This window comes from Canis lupus, chromosome 2 (assembly GCF_011100685.1).
Source record: "Canis lupus familiaris isolate Mischka breed German Shepherd chromosome 2, alternate assembly UU_Cfam_GSD_1.0, whole genome shotgun sequence".
NCBI classification, from domain to species: domain Eukaryota; kingdom Metazoa; phylum Chordata; class Mammalia; order Carnivora; family Canidae; genus Canis; species Canis lupus.
Genome location: NC_049223.1, coordinates 42,248,440 through 42,265,456, shown reverse-complemented (window position 1 = coordinate 42,265,456; position 17,017 = coordinate 42,248,440). Strand labels below are relative to the sequence as shown.

The following is a 17,017-nucleotide window of genomic DNA, read 5'->3' as shown; positions in this document are numbered from 1 at the left end:
TTTGACCTCTCTGTATTTGTGTCATCAATGTTAAAATGTAGTAACAAAACCTACCTCAGAAGGCTGTTTTGAGAATTAAATGAGTTAGCACATGTAAAATGATCAGAACAGTACGTAGCCAATAGAAGTTATCATTTTAATTTTATATGCCCTGTTGGGTATATTACGAAACATGAGATGAAGAAAACCAGTAATATTCCTCAAACTCAAGATGTTTGGCTTTAAAAAAAAAAAAGGCTCAGCAAAACCTAAAGGCTAGACGCCTTTAAAAGTGCTTTCTAAATCAACTTCCTCTTTTTCCCTCTCATTGTCAGAAATTATATAGTTTCCGGCCTTCCCTTATTCTTCCATACCAACAGCAACATCCAAATTGAAACAATTACGGGCAGCTCTGGTGGCCCAGTGGTTTAGCGCTGCCTTCAGCCTGGGGTGTGATCCTGGAGACTCTGTATTGAGTCCCATGTCAGGCTCCCTGCATGGAGCCTGCTTCTCCCTCTGCCTGTGTCTCTGCCCCTCTCTCTCTCTCTCTCTCTCTCTCATGAATAAATAAATATTTTTTTAAAAAATTGAAACAATTACTATAATGAAAGAGGGGCGAAGGAATGTACAGCATATAAGTACACTTACTTAGTCTGTGATGTAGTAAGAAGGTATTAAAATGGTAATATTAGGGGGATCCCTGGGTGGCTCAGTGGTCTAGCGCCTGCCTTTGGCCCAGGGCGTGATCCTGGAGTCCCAGGATCCAGTCCTGCATCAGGCTCCCTGAATGGAGCCTGCTTCTCCCTCTGCCTGTGTCTCTGCCTCTCTCTCTGTGTCTCTCATGAATAAATGAATAAAATCTTTTAAAAAAATAAAAATAAAATGGTGATATTAAAAAGTTTTATTTCCAGGCACAAACTAAGTCTATCTCAATCAAACAAAGAAATAGGACTTCCTCTAAAAATTGTGGTTTTTGGGGGGGTCGGGGGGAGAGAAATTTCTCATGGGTATTGTGAAGAAACACAACTACATCTTTAAAGTTCCCTTCAGCTCTAAAATTCATTGAATCTATGATTATGGGAAGCCTTAGGAAGCAAAAACTGGGAAATAAAAACAAAGAATTCACTTGTGTTGGAGTAAATACAGTTTGATATAAAGATATATTAGTGGCTTTTTTATTTCTTAAATCAAAAAATATGTATTTCTTATGGAATAGTTTTTAGCCAAATACTGTTTAAGTCTCAGATACTTTCTATTTTTAATCTTTATGAAGAAAAGACTATACTGCTACATAATTTACACAGGAAATTGAATCATAAAACCTTTTATAAAGAGAGCTTTAGAGAAAGAGCAATGAAAACAGTTATGCAAAACCTCATACCAAACAATTTTAGAGTAATTTTTTTAAATTGTCATTTTTAAAAAATCAAAACCATAACAAAAAATAATTATATCAATGTAAGATACCTATGCTTCGTAGAATTTCGACAAGTTTTTCTCTTTTTGAGTACTGGCCAACTTGGAGAATGGTCTGCTGAACATCTCTACATGCTCCACCCACTTGTCCAACAGCAACAAACAAATAATTCGACTTTAAAAACTCCCCAGCCAACCTTCAAAGACAAAAGATTATTCCTTAACTTATCTTCTTCCATTAATACTGAATTTCTGCAAGTGTTACTTCAATATTAGATTGTAACAATTATAATAAGAAAGTAACTTATGTCATCCAAGTACTAATTCCAAAGATCAGTATAAAATGTTAAGATTTTATAAAATATTCAATAACTGTTAGTGAAAAAGTTTGCATCAAATTATGGATACAGTCATTTCAAGTCGATGTGGTAGTCATGCAAAACTATATAAAATGTGTACGTTATAATAAAAGTATGCTTAAGTATCAGGCTACAACAAACAAGAATTTTTGTTAAAAAACTAAAATGCAAGCCTAGAGCAAAAATTCTGTTCTTCACAAATGCTTCTACGTATATTACTGCTAAGAGCTTATTTTCTTATAATATTATTTGTTAAATTACTATACTTTGAACAATTATGAGCAAACCAATCCTAGGTCAGTGCTTTTTGTGTCATGACACATATAAAAAATGATAATATTTATAGAGCATAACTGAGCAAAAAAGTCAGACAGGAGGTGAAGGGTCCTTGGGCTGATGCTCACTCAAAAGGTTAAGGGTATCAGCATGTAGACACACACGTGATTCACTGACAGCAAACAATTAAGGTCTGCTTAGATCATCTAGAAACATAGGAAAGGGAGAAAGGGAACAGCCAATCAAATAGTTTAGCTTTCTGAGAATAAGGAGGAGATCTAAATCTATCATCACTCCTCTTCTCTCCCATTTAGCAGTTCCTTACTTTCTAGCTGTCTCCTAAAATATCATAAAAATAGTTCAAACTCATCATTTCCAGAATTTTAATAAATCACTGCTGCTTCTTTCGCATCTGCTCTTACAATAAAAGAAAAAGAAAAGCTTCTTTTTGACATCCCTCCTTCTAGAGTCAAGCACCTTCTCAAGCACAAATCTCAAAATCATCTGCAATTCTTTATTATACATCATCCTTTTCATTTGATAAACCATTCAGTGAGTATCTGTGGCAGGCACATATGGCGTAAGGTACTGCAAGGACAAAGATGGATATGATGGTCTCTGCCACTGAGATGCTTGCATCAACAGGATAAACAGTTATATAAAAATAATTACTGTATTTTAAAGTGTTTAACGTTTTAATATTTGCATAATCATATTAAACATTTTAATATTTAATATATTCAATACTTTAGTTTTAATAATTAACATCTACTGAACACATACTATATTCCCAAAAATGTTCAGTGTTTAAAATAGTTTCACAAATATAAGGGCAGGAGATGGATGAGATGAGGTATATTTAGAAGAATCTTCAAAGTATGAACCTGGATCTGAGCAACAGCAAGCAAGAATGTAGAATGGTGGTGATCAGGGAAAAGCATTCTAAGCAGAAAGAAAGAAGAAACAAGAACAGATAATGAGGAGGGACAGAATTTGGCCTGATTAGCCAACAAGAAATATATGATTCCAAGTAATAAAGTAGCAGATGAAGCAGATTACATCACGTTTAGAGTTTGAAAGCTGGTTAGTCTGTGGAGATGTGAAAACACGGTAAGGTTTATATTGAATAAATGTCTAAAAATCCTAGACTTTATTTTGGAATTACTAACACAAAATTGAGATTAGAGTCAAGGGAGACAGGTTAGAAAGCTACTAATATGAGCAAAGGAAAACCTAAAAGGACTTAAATTAAGGTGGGAAACAGAGGAGAAATGAACAGTTTTGAAATATTTTAGAGGTAACTACCAAAATGACTATTTTTGAAGGGCAGAAAGTTAAAGCAATGTGAGGAAGGAATCAATACGATTCAAAGGATTTTGGCTTAGAAAGACCATGCTGCCAATAAGGAAAACTGGATAGGAAAGAGGGTACCAAAGAATAGCTTCTACTTTAGACACAATGAACATTAGTTACTAGTAATTCTTCTAAGAAAATACTCTTAAAGAGTTAAATTCTTAAGTCTGGCACTCAGGAGAGAGATTAGGGACACAAGTAATAAATTTCAGACAGTTACAGAAAGAAACATAAGCCGAAGAAATGGATGCTGCAAAGATTTAGTCAATATGCACAATGACAAAAGTGTACTTTCAATACGATAATGGGCAGCCTGTAACATTTAAAAGCAGAGAGTAAAGCAAGTGAGGAGTCCTCAGCTCAGGTCCTCTATTCTGTTTATCATATATCCCCAGGACTTATAATCAAATATGGCTCATAAAAAACCCTCAACAAATATTAGTGATGAGAGCACACATTAGTCACTTTGGCCAATATCCAAATACTTTCCTATTTCAGGGCAAATCAAAAAACAGACAGGCAGCAGAATATTACCTGCTATTTAGATAGGTAATTATCTACCCACTATTAATTGTCAAATATGATGATGGAAATGTAGATAACACTTTTCAAATTTAAGACATCATTTAATATAAGCTATTATTTTATGTGCTACTAAAAACAAAAAGTCCTGATAATTCTTCCTTATAATTTAGACTTTCTCCTCCAAAAAACAGCTTTTTAATATTACAAAAAGACTTTTTATAACATCCCTTAAGTAAACCAAATCAATAGCCAGCCCCCACTATCTGATGACTTGAGAAGTATTGATCCCATGTAACACTGTATCAGACAAGGAGGCAGTTTACAGCAAAAGAGATAACTGAGCATGCCCATAACCATAAGGTTGGTTTATAGGTCGTATCATATCACAACACCCAGAAGCTGTCAGCCTCACAGAAAGTGGAATATACTCTTAAAGAACAGCTCAAAGGCCAACTTAGTGTTTCTTTACAAGGACAGCACATCATTCAACAAGGCACAGTGACTTTCAATCAGAAATCTTTATATCATGCATTTGGTCTGAGAGCCAAGGGGTGCAAGCAAGAGTGGCCCCCTTACCATCCCTCCCAGTGACTCACATAAGAAATCTGTTCCCCACTAAGCTATAGGTATGGAAGTATGGAGGTCGTGGTTCCCCAAGAGAGAAAAGTTCTGTCAGAGTCAAAGGCAGGAGTATTAGTGAATTACAAGCTCAAGCTGCTGTCTGGTCACTTGAGGCACCTTGTGGCCAAGGGAGCAGCAAGCAGGAAGAAGAGTCACAATTCTAGAAAGGGTGTGTCATCCTAATCTGAGAATTCACCAAGCCATAGAGTATATATAGTAAGATACTCAATACATGTCAACAATTGGTACATGAATTTTCTAAAAAAGGCCCAATTCTCCCAAGCCCTATGATTTTGAAGAGAAGGCATAAATATAAAAATAACTTCATTTAGTAAGCACTAATTAAATCCTAGGTAGGTGCTGTGTAATCACACACACATACACATTTTAATAAAATGTGACACTAACGGACAGCCAGAGATAAAGGCAAAAAACAATGAAAAATATAGTACATATTTTAGGAATACATCCACTTTTTAAAACTATGTTAAAATCTTAAAGTAAAAAAAACTCTTAAAAATAATATATTTGAATTGCTTTTCCTTTCACTAAACCATTTATATACAAAACAATTATTTTTAAGAAGAAAAAAATGTCACCTTTGAATTTCTTCTGGAAAAGTTGCACTAAACATAAGGGTTTGACGTTGTTCCTTTGATGGCATTCCAGGGCAGGAAATTAACTTCTTCATTTCTGGCCCAAAACCCATATCCAGCATGCGATCAGCTTCATCCAAAACTAAGTATTTGACTTGTCTGAGACCAATCTTTAAGAATATTTGCAAGAGTTAGAGCAGAAAATGCATACTAGTCAATATATTAAACTACAATGTTCTCAACCATTCCAACTACTAATTTATTCATAGGCATGAAGATTAGAAATCAATGCATAAAAGGAGAACCGTTATGCTTAGATAACAACATACTCTTAATCTCAGTATTGATGGATCTTTGATCTTCACTAACATGTTAGCCATTAGCCATATGTAACTATTAAGTACTTGAACCATAGCTAGTATGCCTAAAGAACAATTTTTTATATCATTTTAAAATTTGTATAGCCACATGTGGCTACTGACTACCATACTAGACTACATAGATAATAGATCATATTATCTGATAAAGTCAGACTTGAAATTTCCTAACAGCATAACATATTCAAATGTCTTTTAAGTGGTAAATTAAGCTCTAACACTTAAACTCTTCATAAATTCTCCATTTCTCAAAAAAAAATTCTCCATTTCTCTAATCACTTACGAACAAATGAAAAACTTCTGTCACTTGTGCATGAACACTTATTACTAGAAAGAGAAGCAGACATTTTCAAGGAAAACAAATGAATTTGGCACAACCATGTAAAGTTATCTAGTGAAAAATCAAGGTGAATTTCTCTGGATAGTCTGAATAAGTATTCTAAGAAAAGTGCTTTTATGAAGACAGACCATGTTTTGAGTAATCTCTTTAGAGAAGAGCCTAAAAAAAAAGCAAATGAGGTTCATCAAAGTAGACTTAAAGCACTGATTTAATGAATAGGTATATGAATACCTAAAATAAGTACATAAGCCTAAAATGTCTTTTTAAAGACTCAGAAGTTTAATAATCCTGGCTAACATCATTCCCGGGCTTTAACAGGAGACAAAACTGCTAATACCACCAGGCTTTCTTTCAGGAAGAAAACATATCACAACTTATATGAAACTATATAGAATCATTTACTCCATTTTTCCTACTATGGTGGAGTATAAGATACCAACCTGAGTCAGATCCAGATTCTAATCCTAGCTCTACTGCTAGAGGTACCTGAGGGACTTCAAATAAATTATATAATCTCATTGTCTTTTCAAATACAAAAATAGGAAATACTATTTATCATTGTCTTTTCAAATACAAAAATAGGAAATACTATTTATCTCCTATTGGAATTATTTTAAGAATTATGTTAGAATGCATTCAAAGAGTGGTTCCTGGGTGGTGCAGTTGGTTAAGCATCCAGCTCTTGGTTTTTGCTCAGCTCATGGATTCAGGTTTGTGAGATGAAGCCCCTTGCCCAGCGTGGAGTCTACTTAAGACTGTCTTTCCCTCTCCTTCTGCCCCTCCCATCCCATGCTCATGCTCTAAAATAAATAAATCTTAAAAAAAAAAAAAAAAAAGAATGCATTCAAAGAATCTGATGGAGGCTAACATAAATTATGCTCTAATAAATATATCTCTCTTTGCATCATTCTTTCCTGTCCCATACAAAAAAATTATTAATCAATCCATAATTGTATTACTTGTATAGAGCCTACCTTTTCTTTACCTATGATATCCATCAGTCTCCCAGGAGTAGCGCACAATATATTACAGCCTTGTACTATTTGTCGAATTGAATACCCCAACTGGGTTCCTCCGTATATAACAACAGCTCTTACACAGGTCCTATTAACAAGAAAAATTCATGTTATTTTCTAGTTATGTGAAAATTATATATTTGTTTCTAACAAAATATGAAAACAAATCTATTAAAGTAAAAAACTAATACATTCAAGTATCTAAAAAATTAAATTATTCCTCGGAAGAAGCTGAAAAGCAAATGATAAATGATGGGGAAAAAAAAAACCCTAAAATCTATCCAATAAAGGGCTCTTCAAAAACAATAGTAAACACCAATAGCACCCACATACAAATTGGCCAAAGACATTAACAAGTGGTTAATAAAAAATATAAATGGCTTTTAAACATTTGTTTAAAGTCAACATTATTTTAAAAATGAAGACAAATGAAGACTAACACATTTTTCCTGAACTGTAGTAATGCCATGTTAACCATGGTGTGGGAAAAGTGGCACTCAAATGGATAAACTGAAACAGGCTCTTTCACAATTTTAATCTCTTTTAAACTTTAAAAACTTCTCAGTATGTCTAGGTGGCTCACTGGTTGAGCATCTGCCTTCAGCTCAGGTTGTGATCCCAGGTCCTAGGATTGAGTCCCACATCGGGCTCCCTGCAGGAAGCCTGCTTCTCCCTCTATGTCTCTGCCTCTCTTTCTGTGTCTCTCATAAATAAATAAATAAAATCCTTTTTAAAAGAAAATAAAATTTAAAAACTTCTCTGTCCCAATAAACTCATACGTATGAATTTACCATTCAGATATGTCCCCACAAAGGGGAAGGTTGACTTTACAGTAATATTCCCTGCCACCTTTATTTATAGCCTCAAGAGACTGAAAATTAAGTGTCTAATAGTAGAAAAACTCTAATTATAGTCCACCCATCCAAAGGGATACCATGCATTCATAAAAAGAAAAGGGGTATAGTTCCAGATTAAGCATTATCTCCAATATTTACTATTGAAAAAAAAAAGAATAACAATAGCTTAGTATGCTACCATCTGCTAAGAAGAGTATTAAAGTGCATACATGTGCACCAGCTATTTCTACACTAAATCACACAAAATTATAAAGAGTTCACTTTAAAGAGGAGAATTAAATAAGTGAAGGGAAAAGAGTACAGGACAATTTTATGGTTTTTTTTTAAGTTTATTTATTTATTTAAGTAATCTCTACACCCAACATGGGGCTCGAGTTTTTGACACTGAGATCAAGAATTGTATGCGTGGGGCTCATGGGTGGCTTAGTTGGCTACGTGTCCAATTTGTAATCTGGCTCAGATTATGATCTCATGGGTCATGAGATCAAGCCCTACATCAGGCTTGCATTGAGCGTGGAGTCTGCCTGAGATTCTCTCTCCCCCTCCACCTCTGCCCCTCTCCCCTCTACTGTACACTAGCATGTGTGTGCTTGCTCTCTCTCAAGTGAATAAATAAATCTTTAAAAAAAAAAAAAAGTTGCATGCTCCACTCAATGAGCCAGCCAGGGACCCCCAAAACTTTATTTTTATTAAATAAACTCATTACTCTAAAAGAATTCTTTGAAAAAAAAAAAGAATTCTTTCTTTTCTCCTATTTCTAGGCCTAAATAAGGTAGTACATATAAAATACTTGTAACTTAGCAAATGCTAAGGCTTCAATAACTTAGTTATTACCATTATTATTCTAAGGGTACCATAACTTAACTAGGTCTTGAATGATAGACATTTTGATACTTTTCAGTCTTCTGCCACAACATTACAACAAATTTCCATGTACAAATATTCATTTTGTGCATACATATTATTTGAATTTACCATGCACATGTTTTCATTTCTTTTAAAATATGGTATTTTTTTACTTGATTTAAAAGCCTAAAAGCAACATAGTACACAAGGACTATCAAGAAAAAACACTGGCTGAAGCAATACATATCATCCACCTTTTCCAAAAAAGTCTGTTAAGCTTGACATTAGATTTTTAATAACTTTAGTTTTTCTTCTCATTTTAAAATAAACTGATTCTAACTTGGTGATGGGCACTAAGGAGGGCACATGATGGGATGAGCACTGGGTGTTATACTATATGTTGGCAAATTGAATTTAAATATTTTTAATAACATAAAAAGTAAAATAAAATAAACTGATTCAAGGGGCACCTGAGTGGCTCAGTTGAGTATCCAACTTTTGACCTCACCTCATGTCTTGATCTCAAAGTCATGAGTTCAAGCTGTCATAATGGGCTCCAAATAAAATAAAACAGATTCACAGAAAATAAAATGTAAACAATTCCTACATAGAAAGCTCTAAAGAAAAAACTGCGAAAACATTAAGATCCTATCAGATAAAGTGGTAAATAACAATGTTTAATTAACAAAGAAAAATTTATTAAGCATTCCAAAAGTAGTTCAACTCTTAATAATCAAATAAATGGAAAAAACGAAGATGCTGTGGTGGTTTTAAAATATATACACGAAGTTCTTCCATATTCTTTCCTTTCTTCAAATAAATATCCTCTCTTTCCCCTTAAGTGTGTGCAAGGCTGGCTTCATAGGTGAGCAACCTGTGCAGTCACGTAGGGTCCCAAGATAAGAAGAGCCCTTAGCTTGATTTAATGCTTTAATTCTTATGAATTTTAAGTCCAGAATGGACTCTGCATTTTCATTTTGCACTGGTTCCAGCAAGTGACATAGGTAATCCTGAGTATGGGGTAGACTTAGTAATTTGCTGAGTGATGAATACAATATGGCAGAAGTGACTGAGACTGTTTTATAAGAGCCACTTATAGCTTCCTCCTTGCTCTTTCTCATTCATTCTCTAAGCAAGCCAGCTGTCACTTCCTAAGGACAACCAAGGATCCTCATAGGAGCGGTACAGTGAAGCCTTCAGATGACTACAACTGTGGCTGGTACCTTGTATGCAGTCTCATGAGAGACCCTCAAGCAAAAGCACTCAGCTGAACTGTTCCCCAATTCCTAATCCCCAGTAACTATTAGGTAATATTTATCATTTTGAGCAACTAGGTTTTAGGTAATTTATTAGGCAGCAATAGATAACATAATACAAAATGTTGACAAAATGTGTAGTGAAATTGGCATTCTTATATACTGCTGATAGAAAGGTATATATTGGTGAAAGTTTTGAGTTCATACCCTTTAACATTAAACTTTTAAAAACCTACTCTAAGGAAATACTTAAAACATAAAAATAGAGTTTATTTAGCCAGCTATTCATTATAATTTTATTTCTAGTAGGTCCCAAACTAGAAACCTAAATGCCACAAAAGAGAGAAATAAAATACACACACATAAACAATCTTAAAATGATAAAAAATTTGGGTGATTATAAGCCTTTTATATATCACGAAGTTGTATGTAAACATTATTATTAGGAACACCCAAAGTGCATTATACATACATTCAAAATACCAGAAAATATGCCACCAATATGTTCACTACTTTATCAACCTTCTATTACCATTGATTTTTTTTTTAAGATTGTATTTATTTATTCATGAGAGACACAGAGAGAGAGGCAGAGACACAGGCAGAGGGAGAAGCAGGTTCCATGCACAAGCCCAATGCGGGACTCAATCCCAGGACCACAGGATCACGCCATGAGCCAAAGGCAGATGCTTAACCGCTGAGCCATGCAGGCATTCCTACCACTGATTTTTAATATGCATATTTATTTTAAAATATAAGCATGCTTCTTATAATAAAAATAAATAGGGAATTCCATAAAGAAAACTATGAAGAAGTACACTTAAATCAAGTAACACTAATTACACGATTACACTGAGTTCTTCCCAAAATATGTGAAAAAAGTCTCTACAGAAAAACTTTTGAGTGGCATTCCAGATGTACATACCCAAAAGAAAATTTTCTGGCTTCCAGATAAATCTGATTGATCAATTCTCGAGTTGGTGCTACAATAATACACTCTGGTTCCTGCAGCTCTTTAAAACGACTGGCTGTTATTCCATCATGCATCATATGTGCCAAAATTGGCAAGAGAAAAGCTGCCTAGAAGTTGAATTACATAATTTACAAATTTTTTAATACATCATCCTTCTCCCTGTAGAAGTAAATGTATTCCTTACTCCCTTACAGCCTCTATATTCTTCTTACACCTTGCTAATAAATTTAAAATTAGAGAGGAAAACAATTTTTATTTCAGTGAATATTTAACACTTTAGCTTTTATGCTGGTATTTTTTCCGTTAATTGAAAAGCACATCATACCCACCAATTCTAAATAATTAACTTTAACTTATTTACAGAGGATAATGTACACATAACCTGATACAAATCACTGCACTTAGCAATTATTCTAAATGAATTCCTTTTGGAGTAGAGATAAAATTCTCAGACTGCCTGCCAAAAGTGGTACACAAACAACAAAAATTGGGAAATCAATCATTTGGATTACCCACACTTAGTCAAGTTACTGTGGCAGAAGAAATTTTGTGCTATAGTTTTTCTCATTAAGCAAATTAGACACTAAAATCTACCTCCAAAATCATGTGTAAGTCATACATCAGCTGCTGTATTATACAACTCATTTATTATCCCTTCAACTCTACTACAGAGGCTGATTAAAACCAAAAGAGCATGAACTACAGTTCTATGATTCAGAAACGACAGTCTGTCATTAAGACTCATCTCAAGAGCCCTACTTAACAGACAGATTCCAGAGGTAAGTCCTAAGAGCAACCTGATCTCATCAGTCTTTTAGATAGCATAACCTGAAGTTACTTCATATTAAAGACCAGGTGCAATGCATATTGCTATTTCTCATTCTTTTGACTCCAAAATTTTATCCACTTTATTATGTAACTTATTTTCTCTCTTTCTCTGCATTTCCTAACCTCTGGTGCCTTGACCCTCAATCATTTTTTTTTTTGAGGGGGGAGGGGCAAAGACAGAGGGAGAGAGAACTCCAAGCAGGCTCCATGCCCAACACAGAGTCCAGTGAGGGGGCTCAATCTCATAACCTTGAGATCATGACCTGAGCTAAAATCAAAAGTCAGACACTTAACCAACTGAGCCACCCAGGCACCCCTCAATTGTTTTGTTTTAGATACTACCATGTTCCAGAAGGAGTTGTTTTAAAACAGACTAAACATCTATGAACTTCAACATTGCTCCAGAAACAATTCAAAATTCTTTTTTGAGAAGTACACAAACCCCAATAAAACCAGAATTCAGAAGCAAAACTCAGTATGACAGGACATCAAAATCATCAGCCTTCCATCCAACAAAAAATATTCAAACTACTTCATAAGAACTAAAGTTCAAAAACTGCTAATAGTTTGATTATGGGGCAGAATACATGTGGGAAAAGGACTTACAGTCTTTCCAGATCCTGTCTGAGCACAAGCCATCAAATCTCGTCCTGCTAATATAATAGGAATACTGTATTTTTGCACAGGAGTAAGCTTAGTATAACCGGCTTTAGCAATGTTGTTATTCAGTGTCTGACAGAGATTAGCTTCCTCAAAAGTCTAAAACAAAAAGGGGAGGAATATGATTAAATTCCATATATCCTATGCAGATCATTCCATAAACTTCTTTCATTTGAGTTAGTCTCAAGTTTTTGTTAATTCCACTTTATCTACTAAAGTTACTTTACCAATACGCCCCTGCACAAAAGTACTATCTAGAGCCTGTATACTATTTCTTGATGGAATTAAAGAATATTCTCTGTAGATACTAGTTCTAAAGACATTTTTTTCTGGCCTCTTAGAACCTGTGAAATACAAACACAATGATCATTAACCAGAGACTACTGAAGGCACCAACCAACTCCTTAGAATATCATTCTCCTAAGGGAGACTTTTCTTATATACTTAGGAAGCAGAAATCTTCAATCTCTAGGAAAAACACCCTTTTTAGTAAATTTAAAGGAAGTTCTCTTACTAGTTTGGGAATGTGGGATGAAATTTAATACTCTTTCAACATAGCCCTTAATTCCATAAGTAATACATGGTAGATATGTCTCAATTTTTAATCTAAACCATTATATGTGAAAAATGAAATTTTTGTATTAATATCAACTTACAAAAATATACTATATATTTTATACATAAAGTTTGCTATATATTCAATACATAATTATTATACTGACCAGAATTGCTGGTGGTGCATCATGTCCAGATACTTCTACAAGAATAGTATCATATTTGTCAAAGTTTATGCCTGTTTGATAATGTGCAAAGATGGAGTCCTCATCCTCAGGTGGAGGAGGTGGTATGTAGGTAACCTTTGGTCCTTAGAATTCAAATAAAAGATAGAGCTTACATTACAATGATCAGAAGAAAATTAAGAGGGAAAACAAAACCTGAAAATCAAATTTTAAATACTGAAGAACTTCCCAATGTTTACCATTAAAGTTTTCACTTCAAATAAAAAAAAAGGTTAACTCTGTTCTTATTTTTCATTTTTATTATAATGCAACAGACGTTCATGTGGTTCACACAAAAATTAATATACCTTGAGTGTCACCACTTTCTCCTCCTTCAGCTTCCGATTTCCAAGAATCTTAAAGGGAATCAAACCAGAGATAAATATATTTTTATTTGAGGGGTGAAAGAACTTTCACTGTAAAAATCAAATACCTTATCTAAAATAAAACTTACTTTTTCCAGAGCTTGTTATTACTTCTTCATTTAAACCTTTGTAACCACCTAATTAAAGAAATCCATATTGACAATTAATCAAGATACAAGGCTATGCACCTCTTTATTTTCATTGCTTATCTTCAAAGAGAACAAGTTCTAAAAATGGACATTTTTAAAGTCCTTCATACAAATAAGACAAGACAGAATTCTTAACTATTTTAAGTTTCTTTAATATTCAAAATGCTGATTTTATGTAAATTATACTGTTTCATACTACTAGTTTTTACTTAAGCTGCTCTGTCCCTTTCCTCATTTCTATATTCCTCAGCAAAGGAATGCATTTTTTTAAATGAACTAAAAGTCCATCTGTATTGGGTATCCCCACTACCATTCCCAGGTTGTATGATTCAGCAGGACTCAGAATAGTCATACGCACAGCTATGATTTATTACAGTGAAAGGAAAGGGAGAACCAGCATGGGGCAAAGTCCAGAGTTAACTAGACACAAGTTTCCAAGAGTCCTCTCCCACTGGTGTCATACAGGATACAGTTAATTTCCCAAGCAACAAGTTGTGACAACATGTTAAAACTGTTGCCCACCTGAGAAGCTCATTAGAGACACAGTACTCATGGTTTTTATTAGAGGTTGAAAATGTAGACATTTTCTGGTTGGCACATACTAATATTCCACACTCCTGAATGAAAAGCATGTATTAAAACTACATTGTTGTACAAATACTCCAGACACAGTAAGCCACTCTTAAAACTAGTTGGGTGATGAGAACACTTCCCAAATCCAATTTCCCAGATGCCAAGCAAAAAACAACCTTGTAAGCAGGACATTAGAAGAATAGCAGTCAGCCCTGTCACGTTAACTCTTTTCCATATACTACCTTCATGGTTTTAGATAACTAGTTATCTATTAAAGTCACTTTCTGGTATTATCACAGAAAAGAGTAAGAACTGCATTCTATTTGAAAATCTAACTGGATATATATTTACATGCAAGCTCTCTAACTTCCTTGTCCTGAACATCCACAGGTCTTGAAATCCTTTTCCCAACAAGATTTGAGCATTTGTAGATATAGTTTAACTAGCCATTAATAACCTCCTTCTATAATGAAGAATCTAAGAATCAAGGGGAGAAATAAAGACAGTTCCAGGGAGTCATCTATTTGAATGCTCTCAGACTACTAAAGATCACTGAGGATTTTTCAGAGACATCAAACAAGTTTTATTATTTTCCTAGTCTGGAAAGCATTTTAACTTTTATATTATGAAATCTAAACATTTGTAACTCTGAAAAATTTTTTCATAGTACAAAATCATGTATACTGAAACTTTATGCCTTATGCCAAATTAAATAACTATCTCATGAAAAAGCATTGTTTTATTATAAGAACATGTACATATAGACATATTTCAATCTTCAACATCTGGACAGTATCCCGTTTTATGGTTATATTATTTATTAAACCATTATTTGTCAATGAATTTTGGTTGCTTTTCAGGTTTTATTTATTATAAATGAAGCTTCGGTGAACAACACCCTTGTGCATACATTGAGCAAATACATCTATGGTATATAATTCCTATAATGGAACTGTTACACTGAGAAGTATTAAATAACTCTCCAAAACAGGTGGAACAAATGTCTACTTCTCAAAGTATATAAAAGCAGTAACAGTTACCTTTAACTTTAAAAATTAAGTTGAGATTCCATAATGTTAACCATTTATAGGTAAACCAAGTAAGAACTCACCTCGTCTACTTCCACTGCCACTTCTGCTTTGGTAAGTGTCACCATTACCTGTAATGCATTTTTTTGCAGATTATTTTGAGAAAACTCAGCTCATTTTTTTAAACACAGTTCTCCTTTTTTATTTAAATATTTTACCTATTTATTAGAGAGAGAGAGCGTGCAAGCACAAGTGAGTAGAGGGGCAGAGGGAGCAGCAGACTCCCCGCTGAGCAGGAAGCCCAACATGGGGCTCTACCCTGGGACCTCAGGATCATGACCTGAGCTGAAGGCAGATGCTTAACTGACTGAGCCACCCAGGTGCCCCTATTGGGTCTCTTCCTTGAACATGTAAACCATATAGCTATTTCTATTCAAGTATTAAGTGTTGAGGATTCCTGGTCCCTTCATTTATCCATCTCTTAATTCTACATTTATTTTAAAACTTTTCTTCATTTGAACATTGTTCAAAGACTTCCTGGTTTTGTTTTTTTTTTTTTGAGAGTTTCGAGTTTACAGAAAAATTGAAGGAAAGGAACAGAGATTTCCCATATACCTCCTCCTGCCCCCACATTTGAAGAGCCTCCCTCATCATCAATATCCCCCATCAGAGTAGTACATTTGTTACAGCTGATGAACTCAAGCTGACATGGCATAATCCAAGTTTACATTAAGGCTCACTCTTGATGTTGTACATTCTATGCATTTGGACAAATATAAAATGACATGTATCCACCATTAATGTATCATATAAAGTATTTTCACTATCCTAAAAAATCCTCATGCTATTCATCCCTCCCCACAACCCCTGGCAACCACTGATGTTTTTACCCTTCTCCAGAGTTGTTCCTTTTCCAGAACTTCGTAAAGTTAGAACTTATACAGTATGTAGCCTATCCATATTGGCTTCCTTCACTTAATAACATGCATTTAGGGTTCCTCCTTATCTTTTCATACTTCGAAAGCTCATTTCCTTTTAGTGCTCAATAATATTCTATTGTCTTGATATACCAGTTTATCCACATTTGCACATTTTTATCAACAACTGTGGTTTGTTTGTTTGGTTGGTTTTCATTTTCTCTTCAAATCCCCTAACTCAGAGTTCTGTCTTTGAAACTATTGCAGGGACACCTGAGTGGCTCAGCGGTTGAGCTTCTGCCTTCGGCTCAGGGCGTGATCCCAGAGTCCCAGATCAAGTCCCACATCAGGCTTCCTTCATGGAGCTTGCTTCTCCCTCTGCCTGTGTATCTGTGTGTGTGTGTGTGTGTGTGTGTGTGTGTGTGTCTCATGAATAAATAAAATCTTTAAAAAAAAGAAACTAGAAACTATTGCAAATTTAATTTTCCTTCCCCCAATTAAAGCTATAATTTACACCTCAAATTAACTGGTAGATAAGAGAGAAGAAGTAATTCACAATGCACAATTTTGTAAGGAAGGCAAACTTGCCCATGAATTTTTGCCTGCTGGTCTAAAAAGCAGAGAAAATCATGAGCTAACCTAGTATACTTAAACATATTAGGTTACTAACTGTAGAGCTAAAATCATATATAAATTATTAACATTCAATAAGAAATTCTATTTCTTACCTGCACCACTTAATACTGGTCTTCTAGAACCAAAAGGGCCACCAGTGCGCTGTGTCCCCTCATCTTGTTCATATTCACGATCTATATTTGTACATAATAAAATGAGATTGTTACTTTTAAGAAGTTTTAAAATCATACAGCAAAGAAAAGAAAATCAAATTATAGTGCCAGAAATTAAAGATGTGAGGCAAAACAGTTTA

At 34.3% G+C, this 17,017-nt stretch overlaps 1 protein-coding gene across 4 annotated transcripts in view; it reads right to left on the bottom strand.

Annotated features, from left to right (window-relative positions):
* DDX4 (DEAD-box helicase 4) overlaps window positions 1–17,017 on the bottom strand; it is an 83,174-nt gene that overhangs the window by 10,532 nt on the left and 55,625 nt on the right. For all 4 annotated transcript variants that reach the window (XM_038530607.1, XM_038530606.1, XM_038530609.1 and 1 more), the window contains 10 exons: window positions 16,818–16,898; window positions 15,256–15,303; window positions 13,512–13,559; window positions 13,366–13,413; window positions 13,001–13,143; window positions 12,225–12,377; window positions 10,743–10,897; window positions 6,817–6,946; window positions 5,129–5,295; window positions 1,447–1,592 (listed from right to left, as the gene is read on the bottom strand). In XM_038530607.1, the coding sequence (XP_038386535.1) occupies window positions 1,447–1,592; window positions 5,129–5,295; window positions 6,817–6,946; window positions 10,743–10,897; window positions 12,225–12,377; window positions 13,001–13,143; window positions 13,366–13,413; window positions 13,512–13,559; window positions 15,256–15,303; window positions 16,818–16,898 (1,119 nt within the window). The remainder of the gene's footprint in view (window positions 1–1,446; window positions 1,593–5,128; window positions 5,296–6,816; window positions 6,947–10,742; window positions 10,898–12,224; window positions 12,378–13,000; window positions 13,144–13,365; window positions 13,414–13,511; window positions 13,560–15,255; window positions 15,304–16,817; window positions 16,899–17,017) is intronic.